The sequence below is a fragment of the Protopterus annectens genome, chromosome 1.part2 (assembly GCF_019279795.1).
Source record: "Protopterus annectens isolate FY-2018-M chromosome 1.part2, PAN1.0, whole genome shotgun sequence".
Lineage (NCBI taxonomy): Eukaryota > Metazoa > Chordata > Ceratodontiformes > Protopteridae > Protopterus > Protopterus annectens.
This window is the reverse complement of record NC_056727.1, coordinates 1,107,624,050-1,107,647,436: the sequence shown is the minus strand read 5'-3', so window position 1 is coordinate 1,107,647,436 and position 23,387 is coordinate 1,107,624,050. Positions and strand designations below refer to the sequence as shown.

At 41.0% G+C, this 23,387-nt stretch overlaps 1 protein-coding gene across 4 annotated transcripts in view; it reads left to right on the top strand.

Moving 5' to 3' along the window:
- Positions 1–15,718, top strand: part of LOC122792248 (phosphatase and actin regulator 4-like) — a 2,537,344-nt gene extending 2,521,626 nt beyond the window's left edge. For all 4 annotated transcript variants that reach the window (XM_044059998.1, XM_044059995.1, XM_044059996.1 and 1 more), the window contains 2 exons: positions 13,116–13,192; positions 14,387–15,718. In XM_044059998.1, the coding sequence (XP_043915933.1) occupies positions 13,116–13,192; positions 14,387–14,402 (93 nt within the window). In that variant the 3' untranslated portion in view covers positions 14,403–15,718. The remainder of the gene's footprint in view (positions 1–13,115; positions 13,193–14,386) is intronic.
- Positions 15,719–23,387: the final 7,669 nt, after the last annotated feature.

Below are 23,387 nucleotides of genomic sequence, written 5' to 3'. Positions count from 1 at the left end.
GAACCTATAATCTGCAAATAGAGCCAGCTTTTCTTGACTACCTTACCAATTGTATACTTGAATTTCTGTGTCTCTTATTTTCTTTGCCAATGGTTCTAAATATAATGCAAACAACAAAGAGGAAGGAGGACATCCATGCCTAGTTCCTCTATTCAAGGAGAGATTATCAGAGAGGACCCCACCCACTTCAATTTTCACTTCCGATCCCTCCTCTATCTTCCGAATCAACCTTATAATTTTTCAGGGAATGCAGATGCTTCCATTGCTCTGCTCACAAAGTCCCAGCACACACTGTCAAATGCTTTCTCTGCATCAAGCCCTGCCAACAACAGTGATATTTTCTTTAATTCTGCCTCCCTCTGAATTATCACTGTTCTGTTAATGTTGTCAAATATTTGCCTCCCCTCCACAAAACCACATTGATCCAGATCTCTCAATTTTGGCCTCACTTTGCCATTCTTTTAACTATTATAGACATAAACACTTTATAGTTATGGGTTAGTATTGAAGTGGGCCTGTATGAAGCTGGGATCTGATGGATCTTTACCCTCTTTAGGTATTACAGCTACCACTGCTTTCTTCCAGGATGTTGGTACTTCTCCTCCTCTTAAAATACTGTTAAACAAGTCCTTCCAGATCTTCATCAGTTTTCCATCCTAGCTTCCAAACTTCCACAGGTTACCATCTATTCTCGAAGACATTCCAGTGGATTGCTTATGCATCACCATTTGTATCTTATCTCCTCTATCCTAACTCTTAGTAACTGAGCCTCATCTACCTGTAACCCTGGCATATTTAATTCTTCCATAAACATTTCCATTTGTACCTTTTCTTGATTTCCATATTTCTCTGCTTTTGTATAGATTTTCATAGAATGTTCAAAATATTTCCAATACTTCTACAGGATCCCGTGTGATCTTCTTTGTTATAGGCTCCCAAAGATTAGTGACAGCCCATTCTATTTTCTGTTGCCTGAGTCATTGTGCTAAATGTTTTTGTGCTCTAGAATTATCAAAAAAACAGTTGTTTAATAGCAATCTTTTTAAAGTCATGCATATTATTCAGGTAATCCCTTATTTTCTGTTTATCATTTTCCAGTTGCTACTCCTCCTGTTCAGTGAGATTCCCCCTATTTTGCAGTACTTTAACACTTTTCAGTCCCTCTAAGTAATTCTTGTTGCATCTTAACCATATCTCCCTTTCTTTTATTTCCACCCTATTTTTAAATTCCACTTTAATTTTATCCCTCTCCTTTGCTATATTTTCAGAAGAAATTTCTATCTTCTCTAATAGCGCCTGAATAATTTCCACTACCCATTCCTTAAATTCCTTCTCTTTTCAACAGATAGGCGGGAAATCACCAGTGTGTCATTTTTATTTCATTACCCTGTGTTTTTTTTTTGTAATTATTATTGACACATGATTTTCTAGTCCTTTTCTTGGCCCTTATAAGTATTCTTACCAAAGATGTTTAAGAAAAAGTGTCTTTTCTGATTTAACAAAGTTATATAACAAGTGTGATAAAGGTTGTGTGGAAAGGATGAATAGATAAGTGGACTGTAGCATTAAACATAAATGTGGTGCATATTATTGCATCTAGAAAACAAAAAACTTGAGTGTGTGTGTATATGGTTTCACTTCAGTATCTCGAAATATTGAAACACCGAAGCTCTAATGGGTGACACCATAACTCTGAAATACTGACGCGGCGTAAAAAAAAAAAAAAAATACTGTTTCTGCAGCGAGGGACAAGCCCCCTGCACCCCCCACACTTAAATATACCAACTCTGAGATTGCACTACAGTGGAGGAAAGGGAAATCTCCTGTTCTGCACCATATGTGGAAGCGCAGAAAACAGAGATTTGCCGTGCCCCCACTATCGTGCAATCACGGGGACAGTATATTTAAGTGAGGGGGGGTGCAGGTGGGCTTGCCCCCCTGCAGAAACAGTAGTTTTGTTTGTTTTGGGTTTTATTTATGCCGTTTCAGTATTTCGGAATACTGAAACTTCGGCATTATGGTGCCAGCCATTAGAGCTTCGGTGTTTCAGTATTCTGCGATACTGAAGTGGAACCGTATATATATATATATATATATATATATATATATATCTATAGATATATATATATATATCTATAGATATATATAGGTTCTTAGGTGTGTTCTAGGCCCTGGAGCCTTTACAAGACTAGCCCATAGGATTACCCTGGCATCGTGCCACACCCCATCTTAGTTCCCAGTGCCTCTGACGAGTAAAGCCACTGGAGTGATCCTGGGGTGAATTTTCTATTTCCCATCCACTCATCAAGATTCCTCTTGAAGAGGGCCAGTGAGGTGCTCTGTTTGACATATATGAGAAGTCTGTTCCATAGCATGGGCAGTCTCTGGGTTATGAACCTGTCCCTCCAGCACGTTCTGTTGATTGTGGTAATGAGGTTGAGGTCTCTGGAGAGTGTGGTGCAGAGGGTTTGGTATTTCTTTAGATGTAGCATTTCTAACAGAGCTGGGTCAGGCATGGCTTTGTAAGTCATGCAGAAATCACCTCTAAGTAGGCGATATGAGACAGAGAATAGTAGTAGTTAAGTCTGGCCATACAGGACAATTGTTTAAGGCCTAGGATCCTCTTCTTGAGGTACAATTTTGGCCTCTCCAGTTGTTGCAGGTGTCTAGTGAGGTACTTGCCAAATGGGGCACTGTACTCAGTGACTGGTCTAATGAGGGAAGAGTAGAGGGAGACAATGACCTCTTTCTTCCTGCATGCAAAACCCGTAGTAATGAGATGTGCCACATAGAAGGACTTTCTGACCACAGTGGCAATGTGGGGGTCAAAAGAGTGGGTGCTGTCAACCTGTGTTCCCAGATCTGTGATAACGCCTTCTGTGTTCAGTGGACTGCCATCGATGTGGTAATTCATGGGAATTGGGTTTTTCCCAAAGGGGATGATGACACATTTTCTGGCATTGATACATACATACCTACGTACAGTATATGTATATGTGTGTGTATGTGTATATATGTGTATATATATATATATATATATATATATATGTGTGTGTGTGTTTATATGCACACACACACACACACACACACACACACACACACACACACACACACACACACACACACAGTTCCACTTTGAAGCATCGAAAGCTTGAAACATCGAAATTCTGATCATCAATACCAGAACATAGAGTTTCAAACCATCGAAGATTCAAAGGGAATATAAAAAAAAAGAAAAAAAACTCTAAAAACTGTTTTATGCAGGGGGGGGATTCGCCCCTCTGCACCCCCCGTGTGGAGGGCTGTGCCCCCCACACCCCCCAACTTTAATATACCAACTCTGAGATCGCACTACAGTGGGGTAAAGGGAAATCTCCATTTTAGCACTATATGCAGAAGCGTTAAACGGGAGATTTCCCATACCCTGTCTGCAGTGCCATCACAGAGGTGGCACATTCACAGACACAGTGTGCAGGGCACCTTGCTGCCCTGCAGAAACACTAGCGTTTTCCCATTTTTACTTACCTTTTTCTTCCCCTTGACAACATCGATGTTCTAAACACTCGATGATATGGTCTCGACCATATGAATTTCGATGGTTTAGAATTTTGACGTTTTCAAGTGGAACCACACACACACATATATATATATATATATATATATATATATATATATATATATATATATATGTGTGTGTGTGTGTGTGTAGAAGTGAATCAGTTGCATAAACAAATGGAAGAGTGGTACATGAGAACTGTCAAATGGCCATAAGGTAAGCAGTCAAGAGTGACACAGGATTAATGAATGTTGGTGACATACTAGATGTATAAGGCAAGGCATTGATATTATAAGACAAAGAAGGGATATGGGGTATTTTAAAGGTGAGCAACAGAAGTGTGTCCCACAGTTCCATAAGAAGATTTGAAGAAGTTATTTGAGCAGAAGACAGTTTTCGCAGAATCCACTTATGTGTCATCTTTTGGGGGGAAAAAAGAGAGTAGGATATACAGGAAGAAGATGACACCATTGGAAGATGCAAGGGAAATAGTTAAGGGAAACAAGAAAGGTAGTGCTTCACAGTACACTGTCAAACTGTGTAGGCAGTGTGATATATAATATATGGTCAAACTTTTTCTTTTTCCATGTCTTCCCCCACTTTATGCCTTCCTGCCTATCATCAAGTCTCCCCAATCAAACTCTAGTCTTTTTGTTGTTCCTCAGTGATGTGTATGTCCCCCTCCCAGCATGATGATGAGAGACATCTGGGGGACGTCATAGAGGCAGCCATGACTGTGATTTGAGTCTTCATCTGTACCTCTTTTTCCACATTTTTGCTGCAAGCAAGGGGAAGTCCTCATCCCCTTCAGGTTCATATTCTGGATTACCCTCCACACTGGGGCTGTATGGAGACTGTACTAGTGCCTCCAGTCACAGAGCTCCTCAGTACAGCCCCCACCTTCCCATTCAGTAGCCTTAGTCATACTGGGCACAGTTTAATTGTGGCTGATGTGAGCAACACATGTCACTTCTAAGTCATCTTTTTCATTTCTCAGATGCATGCATACTCCGAGGGCTACCATCATTGGCTTGGGAGCACCATGCCTATATCACCCAATCAGTAACAGTTGTTGTGCAGCCTTCCACTTGCACAGGAGCAGTGTGCCAACCAGGAGCCTCCAATCTCCCCCATCCCTCCTAAAGGTGGACAAGCTTGAGTAAACTGCACACTTTGATCCTCCTCTTCCTAGCTGTTCCAGTGCTTGAGCCACTTCTGACTGTTTTCATCTGGGTCACAGTCAGAGGCTTCATTCCTCTTGTCTGGTCAGAGTCTGATATACTATGCCCAAAAGCCTTAATAAGAAGTTATGTACCTACCATAATGTTCCATGTTAGTTGTCTTCTTCTCACCTTCTTTCTTGCTGGTTGGGGTTCGGTGCCAATCTTCGGCTCCGACTCGGCCATCTATTAAAGCTCGAGAGCTATTTACTAGCTCGAGGCCTCCCCTTATCCCACAGTGCTTGGCGCTAGATACCCAGATCTCGTTTGGCAATGCTAACACCATAGAAAAAATTTTTAAGGACACCTGTCCAAACTACAAGGTTTACCTACAGTACTAAAACAGAGGAGGACGTAACCCAGATAAGACTCAGCCAGAGGAAGAAGGCCTCCAAAAGGGACTCTTCTCGGTCTGTCCAGGCTAAGGGGATGGAGGGTGGGACGCAAGAAAGAAGGCGAGAAGAAGACAACTAACATGGAACGTTATGGTAGGTACATAACTTCTTAATGTTAAGTTGTCTATCTCGCCTTCATTCTTGCTGGTTGGGACAGCGTCCCTAGCACCTTAGTCCTGGGTGGCTCATCGGAGCAGACTCTTGAGCACAGTGGAACCAAAATCAGCTCTACTCCTAGAGGCCATATCCAACTTATAATGTGAAATGAAGGTATGAGGAGTGGCCCATGTGGCTGCAGCACAAATAGATTCCATTGGTAGTCTAGCTTGAAAAGCTACCGAAGTAGCTAACGCTCTGGTGGAATGACCTTTAGGTTTAGTAGGGAGTTCTTTGTCTCGGCTAATAAATCAAAGTAATAATAGAGGACAACCACCTGGATAAGGTTACTTTAGAAACTGGCAGGCCCTGTTTGCCCTCAGCATAGGACAGGAAGAGTTAGTCTGATTTTCTTGTTTGCTTAGTCCTATCCAAATAAAAATGTAATTGCCTATGAACGTCCAATTGGTGTAACTTTTGTTCAGCTTTGTTCGAATAGTTAGGAAAAAAGACAGGTAGATCAATAGCCTGAATCAGGTTTGTTTCAGAAGGTATCTTGGGCAGAAAAGAAGGATTAGTCCTGAGTGAAACTCTGTCCTTGTGAAACACAAGGTAAGGAGGATGAATACAGAGGGCTTGAAGTTCCGAAACTCTCCTAGCTGAGGTGATGGCTACTAAAAAGAGAGTCTTCCAGGAGAGTAATTTTAAGGAACAAGAAGCCGCAGGTTCAAAAAGAGGGAGAATCAAGGATGCTTATATCAAGTTTAAATCCCACGGAGGCGGGGGATCTCTAACCGGGGGCCTAAGCAAAATAGTCCCTTTAAGAAAGGCCTTGCAAAGTTTGTGGGACATGATGCTGGTTTCTGACAGGCCCGCGTGGAAATTTGCGATAGCAGATAATTGGACCCTAATGGTGGCAGACTAGGAACCAGCTTGAAAAAGTTCTGCTAAAAAATCTAAAACGTGATGGACAGGGGCTGTAAAGGGGTCTATATTCCTAGCCTCTGCCCAGAAAGAGAAACGTTTCCACTTACTAGCATAAGTCTTCCTGGTGGTAGATTTGTGCGAAGAAAGGATGATTTCATGCACCGGTTGAGAAATATGTGGAAGCCTGCTAAGGTTGGAAGTGGAGCTCTCAAGCTGTGAGGTTGAGAGACTGAAGGGATTGGTGCAGCCCACCCGACTGATGGACCAAGAAGTCTGGCACTGGGTCCAGATTCCAAGGCTGCTCCAGCAGATGACAATGCAGGAATGGGAACCAAATTTGTCGAGGCCAGTAAGGGGCAATGAGGATCATCCTGGATCCCAATGCGGTCGCCTTCTGAATTAGTTTGGGAATTAGAGGAAAAGGTGGAAATGCATACAGAAGACCCCGGGGCCAATCGTGAACTAGAGTGTCTCTGGGGGAGTGGCCAGGGAGGGGGAAGAGAGTGAAGAAATCATCGCACTTGCTGTTGAGAGGAGTTGCGAAAAGGTCGCAGCAAGGTTGACCCCGTCTGCGGAAAATTTTGTCAGCTACTGACTGACTGAGAAACCACTCGTGAGGCATGAGAATAACTCTGCTTAGCCTGTCTGCTATGACGTTGGACTTCCCGGGGATATGCGTTGCTATCAGAAACCGTTGAGAGGAGATCGCCCACTGCCAGAGTCTGAGTGCTTCTCGACATAAGGGATAGGACTTTGTTCCGCCCTGCTTGCTGATGTACCACACTACAGACATATTGTCTGTTTGAATTGCAATAGTCCCGGTGGGTAGAGAGTCTTGAAGAGCTTGCAACGCTAAAAGCACCGCTCTCATCTCCAAGACGTTTATGTGCAGGTGGTACTCTAGAGGTTGCCAAGTGCCCTGGACAGTCCTGCCCTGAAAATGCCCCACCCCCCCCCCCGATCAGGGAGGCATTCGTGATCACTGTGGCAACAGGAGGAGGAAGAACAAACTAGTCTGCCCTGGAGTATTAGAGGGGAGACCATCCACCAAGCCAGGTGGTCTTTACATGATTGAGTGATTATTATGTTGTGAGACATCGGAAGTTGTTGAAAAGACCATTGGGTAAAGAGCATCCACTGAAGAATCTGCATGTGAAAACGAGCCAGGGGAACTAGTATGATTGCTGCTGCCATGAGACCCAAAGTTTTTAGTACAAATCTGGCCTGAATACTCTTGCACTGTAGTAAGACCTGCACATGTCAGCGAATGTCTGACACTTTGTCTAGAGGAAGTTTTGCAGACAGCTCTTTTGTATTTAATCTTGCGCCTATAATGGTTATAGACTGACAAGGCGACAATGCAGACTTTTCAAAATTTATTGTGATACCTAGCTCGGAGCAAGTTTGGATGGTATAATCCCTGGCTTGCAGTAGCTGATGCCAGGTGGAAGCAGTAAGGAACCAGTCGTCTAGATATGGAAACACCTGGAATCCTCGCCATCTCAGGTGAGCCGTAACCACTGCCATGCATTTGGTGAACACACTGGGGGCTGTGGTGAGACCAAAGGGCAGGGCTCTGAATTGATAGTGACTGGCTCCCAGCCGGAAGCGGAGAAACCTTCTGGAGCGCCTGTCCATTTTGATATGGTACTACACATCCTGAAGGTCTATGGAGCACATCCAATTGTCCTGACCCAAAAAGGGTAGAATGGACTGAAGCGTGACCATTCGGAACTTCATTCTTTGAACAGATTTGTTTAACCTGCTGAGATCCAAAATGGGTCTCCACTCCCCTGTCTTTTTTGGTACCAAAGAGAACTTGGAGCAAATTCCGGATCCTTGCTGGTCTGCTGGGACTGACTGGATGGCCCTTTTTTCTAGCAGTTTTGAAATTTCTAGCACTGCTTGTTCCCTTAGACTGGGTGGAACATCTGGAAGGGACTTGGTTGTTTGTACAGGGGTGTGGACAAAGGGATTTTGTAACCCTCTGATATGATAGACACATTTGCCTTGTGTGAGGTGTTGCCAGGCTTCTGGGTACAGTGACAATCTTCCCCCGACTGCCTCCGAAGGTGGACAGTCGGGCAGCCCCTCAGGGGTGCTGAAAGGGTTTGTCAGAGAAAGATTCTCTGCTACCCTGATTTTGTGGACTCCCTCTGTCCCTCGGGCGACATCTATTATTGTTCCCTCCCCTGCCCCTGGAGGGAAACTCACCACGTGTGTCAGGCATGACTCCCTGGGGTTTTCGAAACCACATTGTCCCACTCTTCTGACCCTTGGGGTATGGTCTAGAGGGAGTATAAAAACGGACTCCCACGGCAGAGTCTTGCCTTCCTGCTCACACCTGGTAAGGGTATCCTTCACCTGTGGTCCAAACAGAGCCGAACCATCGAAGGGGGTATTGGTGAAGGACGCCTTAAAGGGGTCAGCAAAGTTACATAACCACATCCAGGCATGTCTTCTCAAAGCCACGCCTGTACCTGCGGCCCTACTTGCCCCATCGGCTGCATAAGAAATGAGCCGCATGGAGGAGTTGATGATAGAGTTAAGGGTCGCCAGCTGGGAGTTGATCTTTTCCTGAGCCCCTGCAGCTGATGGATCCTGAAGGGTATCATCCAGTTCCTTGAGAAGATCCCTTTGAAGGTGGGTGATATGGCACAGATAATTCAGCGACCGCATGGAAAAGGTCACTGAGGAAAACATCTGCTTCCTGTACCTGTCCATTGTCCTAGACTCTTTATTAGGTGGATGGACAGGCACCGAAGGGTCAGCCAACTCCCTCTTAGTGGCTGCTGCCACCACCATGGCATCAACGGGGACACCTTTTGTCAAGAATTGTTTGTTGGGTGGGGCTGTAATGAACTTAGTTGGCCTGCGGGGAATTGGTTTCACTGTGTCTGGGGCTGACCACACCCTTCGAGCCACTACTTCCATGAGCGGGTCAAAGGGTGGAGACACCCAGGAGGTGGAAGGGCGACAACCAAATGCGTCCAGGTATACCGACTCGTCCTCGGAAGGGTTAAGGGCAGTCCAGTTCCCCCTCTTCTTAAGGATCTCTAGGATGTCTGAAAGAGACATCCTCAGAGGGGGATCTTGGGGACCCTTCCGAATCCTTTAAGTCGGTATCAGACGTGACTGACTCGGGGGAGTCGACATGTTTCCTCTTACATTTTCTCTTCCGAGGGGGCTCCTCTGAATGATCAGGGGAGGCCTCGGAAGAGGAAGATATGCCCAATGGGGTGACCTGGATAGTCAGTTCTCTACGCTTGGGGTCAGGAGGGTGGGAAGAGACCGATGCAGGCACCATGGGGGGAGGAGCCGAAGGGGCCAATCGAGGAGCCGACTCAGGAGTCAGCACGCTCCTCATGACCTCGAAGGCGCCCCCATGAAGCAGAGCAGAGGGTCTCGGCTCCGAGGCCGATGTCGGGGCCAAGCTCACCTGCGCCGAAGCCCCAAGAGGGAGAACGGGGTCAGACAAAGGTCCGATGCCACTCTCCCCCTCGGAGCCGACGAGGGAGTTCCGGTGCCGAGATCCCTCCGAGGAAGGAACCAAAGAAGAGATTGGAGCTGACGAAGAAGCCGAAAGATGTGGTATCGGCTGCGACGTTTCCAAGATTCGAGCCCCAACCAGCTCCGGCTCCGAACACAAAAAGTGAGTTGGAGGAGGAACTGCTGAAGACACCGGGACAGCCACAGTCTGTTGAGAAGGGCTGGTTAACATTTTGGCTAGGGCCTGCGATTTAAGGAGTCTACTGACCACCCTCTCCAAGTCATGATCAGAAAACCTGGAAGACCGAGAGGAGTGGGACCTATGGCTTCATTCTGACTGAAGCAACGGTGACCTCGGAGCCGAACGGACTGATTCTAGGGAAGGGGACCTAGAACGTTTTCGGCCCAACGACGGTTCCGACACTAAAGTCCGAGCCGATTGAGGTCTAGGGATGTCGGCTCCAGCCGGAGTCAAAGAGGAGGCAGATGCTCCACCCGGCGACGGCTCCGAACTGGGAGCCGACGGCTTGGTGGGCTTTGAGGATTTCCCCGACTGAGGCTTCAGCGGGGATCCCTCTGGCTTAAGTAAGCCTCTCAAAATAAGCTTGTTCCTATGCTCCCGCAGGACTCTCGGGCTGAAGGCATGACAGACCAAGCAGGAGTAGGGAACTCAAGCAATAAACACAAGAAGTGTGACCGTCTGTCAGAGACCTCTTCTGACAGCATGAATCACACTTCTTGAAGCCTGAAACTTTAGAATCCTCGGACATACTGGCCCGGGGATACTAAAGAGAGAAAAATTAAACTAGTGCTTAAACAAGGCACACAGAAACACACACACACCCGCACTAGTTAAGCTAACAATAATAACCACCAAACTATCACACACACACAACTATCCTTAATAAAAAATATACAAATACTACAAGGCTAAACACTACTCCTATAGGTACAACAAGGATGGGGTTAGCCACTAATAGAGAGAAACAAGGGAGGGAGGATAGAAACTCTCTAACAGAAAACGAGTTTCCTTAGTGGGACAAACTAGGGGATACACAGTATAACTACACTACAAGGGAAAGACAATCTATATCTAAGAAAAATACAAGGTAAATATTAGTAATACAAAAAAAAAGGATTAATACGACCTGAGCCAGTAAAAGCACAACCTGAAGCGGCAAACGAGATCTGGGTATCTAGCGCCAAGCATTGTGGGATAAGGGGAGGCTTCGAGCCAGTAAATGGCTCTCGAGCTTTAGTAGATGGCCGAGTCGGAGCCGAGGATCAGTTCCGAACCCCAACCAGCAAGAATGAAGGCGAGATAGACAACTTAACATCATATTTTATTAATGCTTAGGCAAGCATAAGTTTGTTCTTCTTCTTGACAAAAAATAAGCAAACTCTAAGATAAGGAGTATCCACAGTTTTTCCCGTAGTTGGACAAGTCATCTGGTAGTAATGCAGAGGATAGGGTGTCTTCAGTGTTTGATATCTGAGTGAGAGGGGAGGACATCAGGTCCACATAACCCATTTCATCTGCTTTAGAGTCTGAGGTTTCTGATTCTTTGGGGGGGGGGGGGTGATTCTCTTTCTTTTCATATTTGGGATCCCCAACACTGATGGTTGGTCCAGTGGTGGTCATAGTTTTTTAAAGAAAAGAAAGTGTGAAGTCCTGAGTTAACTTCTTGAAATCATAGAAGAGGAACATGGGAGGGGAAGAAACCCCTCCCATCTCATGCCTCTGCAAAGATAGTGGACACCCATTGGTTGAATTTCTTGGCCCTATGTTTTGCATTAGAGGGCACCCAGACCTTGGAGCTGTGAAGCAATGTTCTTGGCACAGAGTTGCCATGCTGCCTTTAGAGATACCATAACATACATAGAAAAGAACTAGAGAAAGCTATCAAAAATCTTATTTTTTGAAAAGATGCTACTTTTAAACAGTGCTTTTAAAAAGGCAGTCTGGCCTATTCTGCAGAATGGTGGAAGGAGCCTGTCTTTTTCTTGTCAAAGGAATGGCCTTTTTCTCTCACATACCTAAAGGTGTTTGGCTGCTCTGATTTCTGTTTTTGCATTATGGAGCATCATCCATGTCATTGTTTGTGCTGAAAAAAAATAGTCTAAAGTTTGTCTGTAGGAGGAGGAAAGCAGCTTGTTGTCTCTTGAGTCCCTTCTGTTCAGTTTATTTTGTGTGCCCTAGTCACACAGGCTGTAAATGCATGATTATTTTCTTTACTTCAGCAAAAATCATTGAAAAAATGTTTATTTTAACCATACTGATACATTTTTGTGAACAAACTTGTGCCTGGTCTTGCTGGTAAACTTTCCCCTCTGGTTTCTTTTCCTTTAAGTTTTAGAAACCATCTCCCTAGTCATTCACAATATAAAAAAAAACATACATATATACACAAACACACACACACACATATATATATATATATATATATATATCTATATATATGTATACACACACACACACACACACACACACACACACACACACACACATATATATGTATCTACATACATATACACACACACATTGAAATCAGCAGAATTTTGGTGGTTCACATATCCCATGCCGAGGAAGGGCATTTTCCAGTAGAGCTGTAAGTCACAGTGGAGACCCTGGATTTCAGCCTACAGTAAATATGGGGAAATGCAGACAGTTTTCTTGGACATATTTTGGCATTGATGTCATGGCAGGTAGGACATATAATGGGATGAAAGCAGGGAATAAACAAAGACTGTATCACCAAAGATTATGTCTGACCTTTGCCCAGCTCTCACCCCAACTAGTAATGGAGTTTCATCCATGTAGTGGGGAACATTCATAAGGATGAGAAGGGGTATGATGGGCCCCACCCACACCCAAGAAATGAGCCTTCTATAATCACCTCACAAATAAATGGGTCTTGTATGTGTTAAACCTAGCAAGCTTGATATTAACTACTTATTACATGCACCTGTTGAATATTCTGAGTAGCTGGTCTTATACCTGTGTTAAATAAATGGCAAACATTTGCTAATAATTTTCAGGTCCTCTGTGTATATGCTGCTTTCTCATGCCTTAAGTCCTGTTTAACTACTCTGATTGTCCTTAAACTGTAAAAGTCTCTCAGATGTAAATACAGTCATACAAAGTGCTTTACTCTTGTAAATTGCCCATTTGACTGGTTTGTTACTTCCATCTTAATGTTGTGTTTTCATTTAGCTGTTAAGATATCTTTTGTGCTGGACCCCCCCCCCTTTCCAGACCTCTGCTGAAAACAGGCTGAAAGCATCATAGACTGTCCTTATTAACAAATATAAATAAATTGTACAGCTAGCCATGTCCCTTTCACTAGATATTCCATATATTGAGGAGGGTAGTGCACATGAATGTTGAATTGCAGTGAATATTCTTAAACTTGCATTGTTTTTATATTACAGGCAGCAATCCGAAAGGAACTAAATGAATTTAAAAGTTCAGAAATGGAGGTTCATGAAGAAAGTAAACAGTATACACGGTAAGAAGGTTTTTTATTTACTACATCTGCAAATTCTACACATTTGGCTTGCTGCACATACTCATCTCTGAACTAGAAGTCAGCAGTAAAACTTACTAATGTGCTGTTAAAAATGTTTAGTCTGCTTTGTTCTAATGCATGCAGGACTTGTGTTTTCTTTCCTTATCCATAGATCTAACACTAGGAACCCTTCTTTTGGTTCTGTGCATGAGCCTATCCTATCTTATATTCAGTGTGGCATTTTTTTTTCTTAGAAACAGCAACTGCTGTGGGTTTGTGCTGTCCAAACACACTACTCTGGGAAGGCTGCCTAACCCAAGCCAGCCAGTTCTCTCCCACGCAAGCACACTTCAGAACTGCAGACAGTTTTCTTCATTTAAGATGGTGACAATTGCAGCCAATTATTGCCAGAAGATTTTAGGATATGGACCATTGGTTTATTGAAATTAATGAATGACTCAGAAGTTTGATTGCAGAAATGAGGTCCATGATGGAAGCTGAAAAGAACACGTGGTGTGTAGCGGAATTAACTGATTAGCATCATCAGAACACCAAGGTGCTTCTATGTAAGATGCTGGGAGCATTTCAGTAGAGGGTTAGTGCTGCTATAAAGTTTTGTAGGGTGCTGCTGTCATACAACTCTGAAGTGCGTCTATATTTAATTCTACAAAATTTACTAAAGGGATTGAAATGCCCAAATGTTTTAAATGCAAAATTCAGATACAAAAAATAACACACAGCATTTGCATGTGTTTTGTTTCACTAATCACATTTCACAAAGCTCACAGAGTTTCTTGGTCTCAGCTAAGCCATATTGCCTGTTCTTCTGCAGAATCCTACTCCTCAGGTTTGCATAGCGTACCCTAGCAGTTGCTTGGGCTCATTCATCACCTCAGATTCACAGTTCTGACAGTGTGAATGGGTTACATAGGTTACAAAGATCCTAGTTTTATGGTCCACCAGTATGCATTTGTGTAATCAAGCTTCTTAGAAATCTGCTTATTAAATCTTTACAGCTGTGTTAAAGTGCTTTCTTTTTATTAATTGCCTAGTGACCTTTGTAAGCAGTTACATTTGTGGTTACAAGTTTATGCTCTGTTTGACATACTACTAGTTGTAGTATAAACTGCAAGCAGCACTTTTGTTTTAACAATAGCAGGGCACTTTCTTACATTTATTTTTTTTTTCCTGCAGGTTTCATCGACCGTAACAAATACAGATTTGGAGAAAAAAGCACTTGAAGTTTTATCTCTGAGAGGATCTTAGTGACCTACTTTTAATGTCATCTTGGAGAAAATTTTATTGGGGAGGGATAACTTCATTTTAGGCTCAGATTCCTATGTGAAAACTGCATTTAGACTGGAATGAACATATGTACTGTTGCCACTGGCTTATTAATACTGTATACCTCTTGCAGCACAGCAATAATGTTTGGGTGAATCTAGTTGCTAGTGTTCCTCCTGTGCTTTGCTGTTCATCATTTCAGTAGCTATTTGTATATATTGTTCAGTCCTATTATTTCTTTTGCTTGTAAATATGATGCTTGGGAAAACCTCAGATACTTGCCTGATATACTGGAAACAGGGGAAGTCACCAGCTACTAGATGATTTACCTGATTTTTGGCCTTGTTCAAGAGGAAATTAAATCAATGTGCACATGTTACTATAAACTGAAAGCTGCATCAGAATTGTGAATCACTGTTGCATCACTACTGACATTTTTTTCTTTAAATGGAATTTTTCATATTTTTCCTTTTTTATTTTATATTAAATGCTGCATTCTGTAGTAGCAAAGCAAAAAATGAATTTCAGACTTGAGATATCAGTAAAATAGATTGTTGTAAGTATGCCATTACAATGCAAAAATCATGGGAATTCTTAGTGTATGAGGTAGGAAAGTGGCGGGGTTGATGTTGCTTAACATTAAGCTTTTTTAAGGTGAACTACTTGGCTTTATAAGCCTTTGGACATTTGGCTTCCAGAGTAATTGCATCTGCTGGTGTACATCTTCAGAAAACCTTAAGGGGCTATGCTTTTTAAATAAGGGTATCCTTAATTTGTCTGTGTCTTTTGTAAGCATCTCTTGCCTATCTCTGAAGAGCATACATTAGCAGATAGCAGCTTAAGGGAGCTGATTTGTTTTTTTGTTTTTTTTTTTTGTGATGGGGCACAAGTTCTGTTGCAATCATGCCTTTTACAAAATTGGAATGTAAGCACATATAGGGACAGATATTGTGCCAGTAGGTATGAAGGCTGCTTATTTTGCTGTATAAAATGTTTCTGTAGAGCATATCATTATATTGTATATCTGTCTTCCTATCTATAAATTTAAATATTAAATAAAAAATATTTTAGGGAGGTTTTTGTAATGGTTGAATGATATTAAGACACTACTTGGATTTTCCACCAGTTTGATCTGGTAACAGATGGTTGTGCCTGTCAGAAAAAAACATGGCATTTAGCTGAATACTATGGAAAAACATTTGAAAATTAATGTTACTAAAATACAGAATTCAAGTAAAAATATAAAGTGTCTCTCTTTTTATTGTTCAGCCTTTTGCTATCTTGATTACTGCTCTTTATAGATTTTTTTTTTAGGCCAAGCAGTGTTTAATGTGTCATAAGACATGATACCTTTTCTGTTTTCAGGTCTGTGATTGCATGTCTACCTAACATTTTAATGTACGTATGTATTTAATACATGATTATGGTAATACTGTAAGCTGCCGTTTAGAGCTGAAGTTCTTGGAGCTTTGCTGACATCTTATATCAGAAAACCATTTCCATTCCTCATTTTATACTCCTTGGGTAAATGCCGAATGCAAGCAGAATGATAGCTGACTTTGCAGATTTTTTATCACTTGTTTCTGTTACATAGGTAAGAGGCAGTGTCTGGGTGATATTACATTGCCTTGTCTCCACAGGAAATTGATGGGTATTAGACCATTTTGAGAGCGGGCGGCCACGGTGGTGCAGCGGTTAGCATTGCTGCCTTACAGCAAGAGGTTCTCCGGTTCGATTCTCGGCTGGGGTGCCTTCTGTGCGGAGTCTGTATGTCTTCCCTGTGGTCGCGTGGGTTTCCTCCAGGTGCTCCGGTTTCCTCCCACATCACAAAGACATGCAGTAGATGGATTGGACACTCTAAATTGGCCCTAGGTGTGAGTGTGTGTGTGCCTTCTATGGAAGGTTGGGCGCCAGGCTGGCAACTCGACACCGTAAAACTCCACTGCCAATCATGAGCAGACAGATGATCCGCTGTGGCGACTCCTAACCAGGAAAAAGCCGAAAGAAGAAGAAGACCATTTTGAGAGCCTGATTTGCTTACCCTTAGAAGGGGGTGAATATTTTTTTTAAGTATTGCTTTATATTAAAAGGATAAATTTATTACAAGGTGTTTTTTTTTTTTTTAATGAAAGGGTTTCAGGTTAGCTTTTTCTGTCATGATGGTCTGAGTCTGCTTCTTTGACTTATTCCATTGACAGGTTTTAAGATGCAGCATTGTCTTCCTATAGGTGTGTGGTGATAGCAGATTTTCAAAGCTCAAATGTATATCCTCCTTTCCAGATGGTGCTGTTGTATGGAGTTTGTGGTTTGACATGCTCCGAGTTTAAATTTCTTTGTTCTTTCTATTAACATTGCTATTTTGTGCGTATGAAAAACAAGAAAAGTAAAACTAGTCTCACATGGCAGGAACATATTTACAAAGTATTTCTATTACCTGCCCATATTGCTTCAAAGGTTTAACATGACTTGTATAAAAGTTCACATCTCAGCAAAGATCAGGCCACTCAACTCCTCGTGCATATATACCATAAAAAGTTACCCTCGGCAAAAACCCTCTAAATCTACCACTTTGAACTACAACAGCAAAAGAAAAGTTTTTCTGCATTTGGCAAGCATCTGTGCCTGTATAGTTACTGAGATTGGGTTTAATTGGAAAGAAAGCATTCTCTATAATGTGGGTTTTGCACTTGTGTCTTCAGATCCAGTGCCAAATGTAGTAGAGTCTTCATATTTGTCAAGAAGCATATTACCTCCAGACAGATCCCTAGAAACCCACAGACTGAACTCCTTAAACTACAGATCACTCTGAATAAGATTACCAACTAACAGCTTGCTGCAGAACACTTTCTTTGTCCCTTGATTAACCACATAAGATTCCTCAGTGTTGTAAATGATCTTCCTTGTAGCAAAAACCCCATCATTTTGGGTGACTTTAACTACCATCCAGTAAACTGAGACACCTATACTTCCAGTGTAAGATATGACCAAAAATTCCTAAATTAAACAAAAAATTCTCTTGAGCAGTTAGTAAACAAATCTACAAGAGGACACAACATTCTTGACTTGATTCTTACAAATATGGCTGCCTCTTGTACTACTCCTCTGGTATTTCCTTCCCCTTTGAAGTTTGACCACAGACTTGTAACCTTCTCCTTTAAAATCCCCTACAGCAATTCACACTGAATTTAAAGACTATAAACATGCCAACCTCGACCTATTCTCTGGTGAAATATCAAAATTCACTTTTGACTGTCCCACTCCTGACAATGGTACAATGGCAAGCCTCACTGTGGAATTCTATAGCCATTTAAAAATGCATAGTGGTAGCAGTCCCCACCAGAAGTATGTGTCATGGAAAGTTTAAAAATAAAACACTGTAATGATCCACTGTCATAAATAAATTCAACAACAAAAGAAAAAAACTCCTTAAATTATATACCAGATCCAAAATCCCTCTTCTCAAGGAAAAATTCAAAAGCATTAAAAAAAAACAAAACTGAAGAACAGTATCAAGTTCATTAAAGGAGCCATGAACTTAGGCTGGTCATTTAATTGAAAGATAATTATAAATCTATATTTAGCTATGTTATATAACTAAAATACCTCCATTGCTCTGAACCTAATCAAAATAATACCTCTTACTCTAGCCCGCAGACATTGCCAACATCCTTAAAAACAAATTTAATACTAACTTCACTCCAGGACTTCTGTCTAAAGCCCTGACATACCTGAATGCCTTACTTCTTAATTATTTCTAAACATCATTTAATGAAAGTGCTACCAAGACCAAAAATGTTTCCTCACTAGGACTTAATAGTGTACCTGGCTGCTTAAATTAATAGTATTAACCATAGCCTTATAGACCCTTTCCTTAAAATGACCTGAGTTTTGGTACTTATTTTCATCTCTAACCTCTAAGAATGGCCTTAAAGCTCTGGTAACTACATTTCTATCATTCATACAAGGCTCATCAGCAAAGCCATGGAAGATACTACAGCTGACCTCATTAACGGTGATATCAAGTATCTTATTCTATTTAATCCCCGGCATTTTGGCATCATGAAGGGTGGATCCTGTCTACTGAATCTGGTAAACTTCTTCAAAAAGTTTATGGATGCTGCAGATGGTGGCTATACAGTACATATACAATATTGTAGACCTTCAACACTATTCCTATTCATGGCATCATAGAGAAGCTAAGTGCATTAAAAATCAACCAATATGTAGCATCGTCAATTTTGGCAGATTTTTCCTACATTCATTATACTTTGTAGACAACACTCGGCCACAAAACAAAAATGTAGTCTGGGACCTAGTGACTTATGCTGATAATTCCCTATCTTTTGATTTTTGTTTAGCACAGCTAATTGCAAAAGAAATATTTTCAGTCTCTAAAGTGGTAATCACTCCCTTATACTCAGCATTGATCAGACCATTATTGACTACAGTGTCCCATTTGGGATATATCTCACTAAACATATCAAACAATTAGAAAAATCCCAAAGGTGCCTAACCAAAAATCAGAGTTATGCCTTTCTAAGATGGCTGCACACTGATCAGCAGTTAATTTCTGCTCTTCCCATGGGAAAAAAGAAACTAATAGATAAGGGCCAGTAATTCCTCCTGTACTGGCTAGTAAGTACACTGCCTGGATACCAGCAAAGAGAAAACTTAGAGGGCCTGAAAGAAAATCAACTAGAAAAGGTAAGGAGAAGACACTGTGAAGAATACTGCAGCTGTTCAGCAAAAAAAGCAGATCAAGCTCCAGGTTTGGTACAAGAGCTGCCTTCCAATAATTTAGAGGAAAAATAAGTCATGTGCTCAAAGCTGATTAAATGAAATGAAACATTGAAAAAATATATATCAGCTCAAATAACAGAAGGCTGGAAGAAATGGAAAAAAGCTTTAAACAGCTATTGAGATGAACTGATAAAACTGAAAAAATCAGAGACTGAAATAAGGAAAAGGCTGAATGAGTATGAGAGTGATCAAGAAGAGCCATTTCAAAAAAATGGTAAGGTTGTAGGACAGAGCACAGAGAAAAACTGAGATTTTCTACTGTATCAGAGAAACTGGAAGGAACAAACTGTACTAATTTTATGAAAGCACAAATAAGTAACTGGACTGGTATTCCACAGCAGGGTTTGTTAATTGAAAGGGCACATCATGTGTATGCTCCAAACCTGACCACGAAAAAGCAGTCAAGACCCTTATGTGTAAAGACGCAATCATACTAACAGAAAGAGTTGAACCTGATCAGATTTTGGTAGAAGTGCAAAAGTATTAAAAATTGGAGATAGTGTTTGTGATAAAATGATTATTCACTGTACACTGGGCACAAGCAAAGCAAATTTACCCCAGCATTCAGGTACATGTTTCAAGCTGCCAGCTGTCCTCAGAATATTTTTTCCTGAAGGATCAAAGTGATTTTTGATGCAGAACAAGATAAGTGGGGAAAAACAAAACTTTGTCCAACGAGGGTTGAGCCGACAAACAGAAGGGGACTCTGTTTCTAATTCTTCTGATGGTGAGCCTCATAGAGAAACTTTGCCATTGAAACCTTTTCTAATGTTCCAAAGGAAAATGTTTGAGAGATGGAAAAAAAAAACAAGAGAATCAGGAGTACCTTGGACGTGAACTAGAATCTGAGGTTAGGAGATGGAGAGTAGTAGGAAAGCAACCAGTAACACTGAAATTAGTGGATAACTGTGAGACTGTAAAGCATTAAATGTGTATAATATGGCTTTACAAGAGAAAAGTAGTTGAGAAGGACTGATTTTTGTTGACTTTGTTAAACTTGTTGGGAAACTAACAGGCATGTGCCTTAATTCATGTCATTAATGTTTTAATGCACACTAAAATGAAAAAAGAGAGACAAGGGGGAAAAGTATCTAAGTAAAACAGTTTTGCTCTTGACAGTATTTGTGTAAAACATTTTATGATATAAATTGTATGTTATATAGTAAAGCATATTCATTGATTGTCATGTGATAAAGATACTAAAGTAAACAGGTGTTTTTTTTTCTTTTGGGTTTTAAGATCTGTAGGTATTACAATGTAAAAAAGAAAAAGGCTGGACTCAAGCACATTTAAGTCAATAGATTGTTATGGAATCAAGCGGGCTAAATGTGAAATCATTTGGGTTGGGAGGATGGCCTAATGGTTAAGGTGTTTGCCTTACAAACACAAGGTACAGGGTTTGAGTCTCACAAGGGATAATTGGCTAGGCTTAAAATGGCTCGCAAGGGCAGTTAGCTTAGTACTACTCTATGAACCTATGAATCAATAGATTGAGTGGCCCAGACATTGTTTACTGAGAGAAACATAAAATTGAAAGACACAAGGGCAAGCAGTTCAGTAAAAAATAAAGTTTGAAATTATTGGAATTGAATAGGAGAGAGAGAGAGAAGCTTTTCTGGTAACTAAATACTTTGACGAATTTACGTTTAGCTGTATTTAAAGACAGACATTGCACTTTTTCTTAAGGCTGAAAGTTAATGTTTTCCGCAAGCATACAAAATGTTTACATCTGGGAGGAGAATAAAGAAAGGACAAGAGCAGACATCAGTTAGTGCAAGTAGGACCACAAGCTGTAACACGCATCTTAGCATGGAGAACCTTAATTTTGTTAATGTCTGCTGGTGCAGCTGTTGATTTGGGATAATTGTGCCCATCAGGAGTGTTAAAATTAATTACTTGAAGATGTACATAATTTTGTTTGCTTTAAGTTAATAGGATGTGGGGGTGTTCTGCAGGTGTATTTTTTGAGGATTTTCATTAAAACAAAAAGTCTTGGAAAATGTGACATAGGTTCAAATGGAAATTCCAAGAAATTACTATAAAATATCGACCTACCAAACATTAGTGGGTGCATGTATGCATAAACCCTGAAAATAGACATTTTTGAAAAAGTATATATATATATGTATATATAATATGAATAGGTAGGAATGATACCTTCTTATCATAATGGCTCCACCAAAACATATTTTAGAATGTGAGTGTCCTCACAGGTAAAGATAAAAAGGTAAGAGTACTGAATTATATTAAGAAATGCATTGTGCAAATAGCAATGCTACAAGGAAACACACTTGGAAATAAGTAGGCATGTGAATTTAATAAAGGATTTCAGAATGGATATTCAAAATATAAGGGACAAAGAAAAAGGGATGTACTCATACTAATTGCTTAGAGGAGCTTCATAATTCATAGAGGACAAAAAGATAGTAATTGTAGATTTGTGGTAGTAAGGGGGCACTGGCAAGGGAGAAGGATTACAGTGGCACATACTTATATTCCACCTAAAACTGTTATAATGGAGCTTAAGAAAAATTTAGGAGATATCCGCTTTCACCAGGGAATATTTATAGGTGGGGACTGGAACTTAATTTGCTTCAGTGACAAGGAGGGTAGATTTTTGTATCTTGGGAACCTAGTTGGGAAATTGACAAAAGAGGGTAAATTTCTGAAAATATTTGGTGTGGAATACATGAATTCAGTAGTAGGAATTCCCAAGACAATTTACATATTCCCCAAGGTACAATAACTGGGCTAGACTAGACAAATTATATTTCACAGGAACACTGGCATTGAATTTAAAGCTTTGGCCCACATCCAGTGACACTTTCAGATCATGCATCAATAACAACTGCAATAAAAATGCATGATAATGGAGTAAAAATGAGACACTGGCACTTTACATATCTGTTAAAAAGAGAAGAATTTAAGGAATGGGTAGTTGAAATTATTTGTGAATGGTTAAGAATAACAAGAAATATTTACAGGGGCTGACAAAGGGAAAATATTATAGAATAAAGGGAATCTCACAGAACAAGAAGAGGGGCAACTACAAAGTGCTGAAGAGAAAATAAGGTGGTATCTGGATACTATGCATGAGTTAAGAAAGATTGCTGTTAAGCAACTGTTTATTGATAACTCCAGAGCACAAAAACTCTTACCTCAATGACAGGCAGTAGAAAGGATTGTTGCCAAACCTCAGGAGCCTAAAGCAAGAAAAATAAAACATGCTGTAGCAATATTTCAGAAATGTTATGAAAATTTGTATAAAGCCAGAAAATGTGGTATTCAAGGAAAAGCACAAAATGGAAATATTTATGGAAGGCTTGAGTTTGTGAAAGGGTAGAGGCAGATGAGCCTCAACAATTAACAGTTACAATAGTCAGAGGGGACTTCCAAGAAGGCTGCACATTGAGTAACAGTTTAATTTCAGCTCTCATAGTATGAAAGCAGAAACTCAGGAGAGAGAATCAGTAAACTCATATTTTGGGTAACTTTTAGTAACTGGCTAGCAAGTGCACTGCCTGGATGCCAGCAAAAAAGAAAGTCAGAGAACCTGAAAGAAAATCATTTACAAAAGGTGAGGGAAAAACAGACTGGGAGGAATTTTGCAGCTGTTCAGCAAAATGTAGTGCAAGCTCCATCTTTGATGCAAGACTTGACTTCCAGTAACCTAGAAAATAAATGAAACACTGATGCAGTACATCAGCTAAATAATAAAAGGCTGGAAAGAATGGAAGAAACTTTAAACAGATGTTCAGATGAGGTGACAAAACTGCAAAAATCAGACGTTGAAATGAAGAAAATGATGCCTGAATAGAAGACTGCTCAAGAAGACATGTTTCAGAACATAGTTAGAGGACAGCGTGTGTAGCAAAACCCTGAGATGATCTGTTGTAGCAGGGAAGCTGGAAGGAACAGACTGTATTAATTTTATGAAAGCACAAATAAGCAACTGGACAGGTATCCCACAGCAGGAGTTTAATTGAAAGGGCACATTGTTTGTATGCTCCAAACTTGGTCATAAGATGGCAACCTAGACCTTTAATAGTAAAGATTCAATCCTGCAGAAGAAGTTGATTCTGACAAAACTGTGGCAGAAGGACAAAGTACT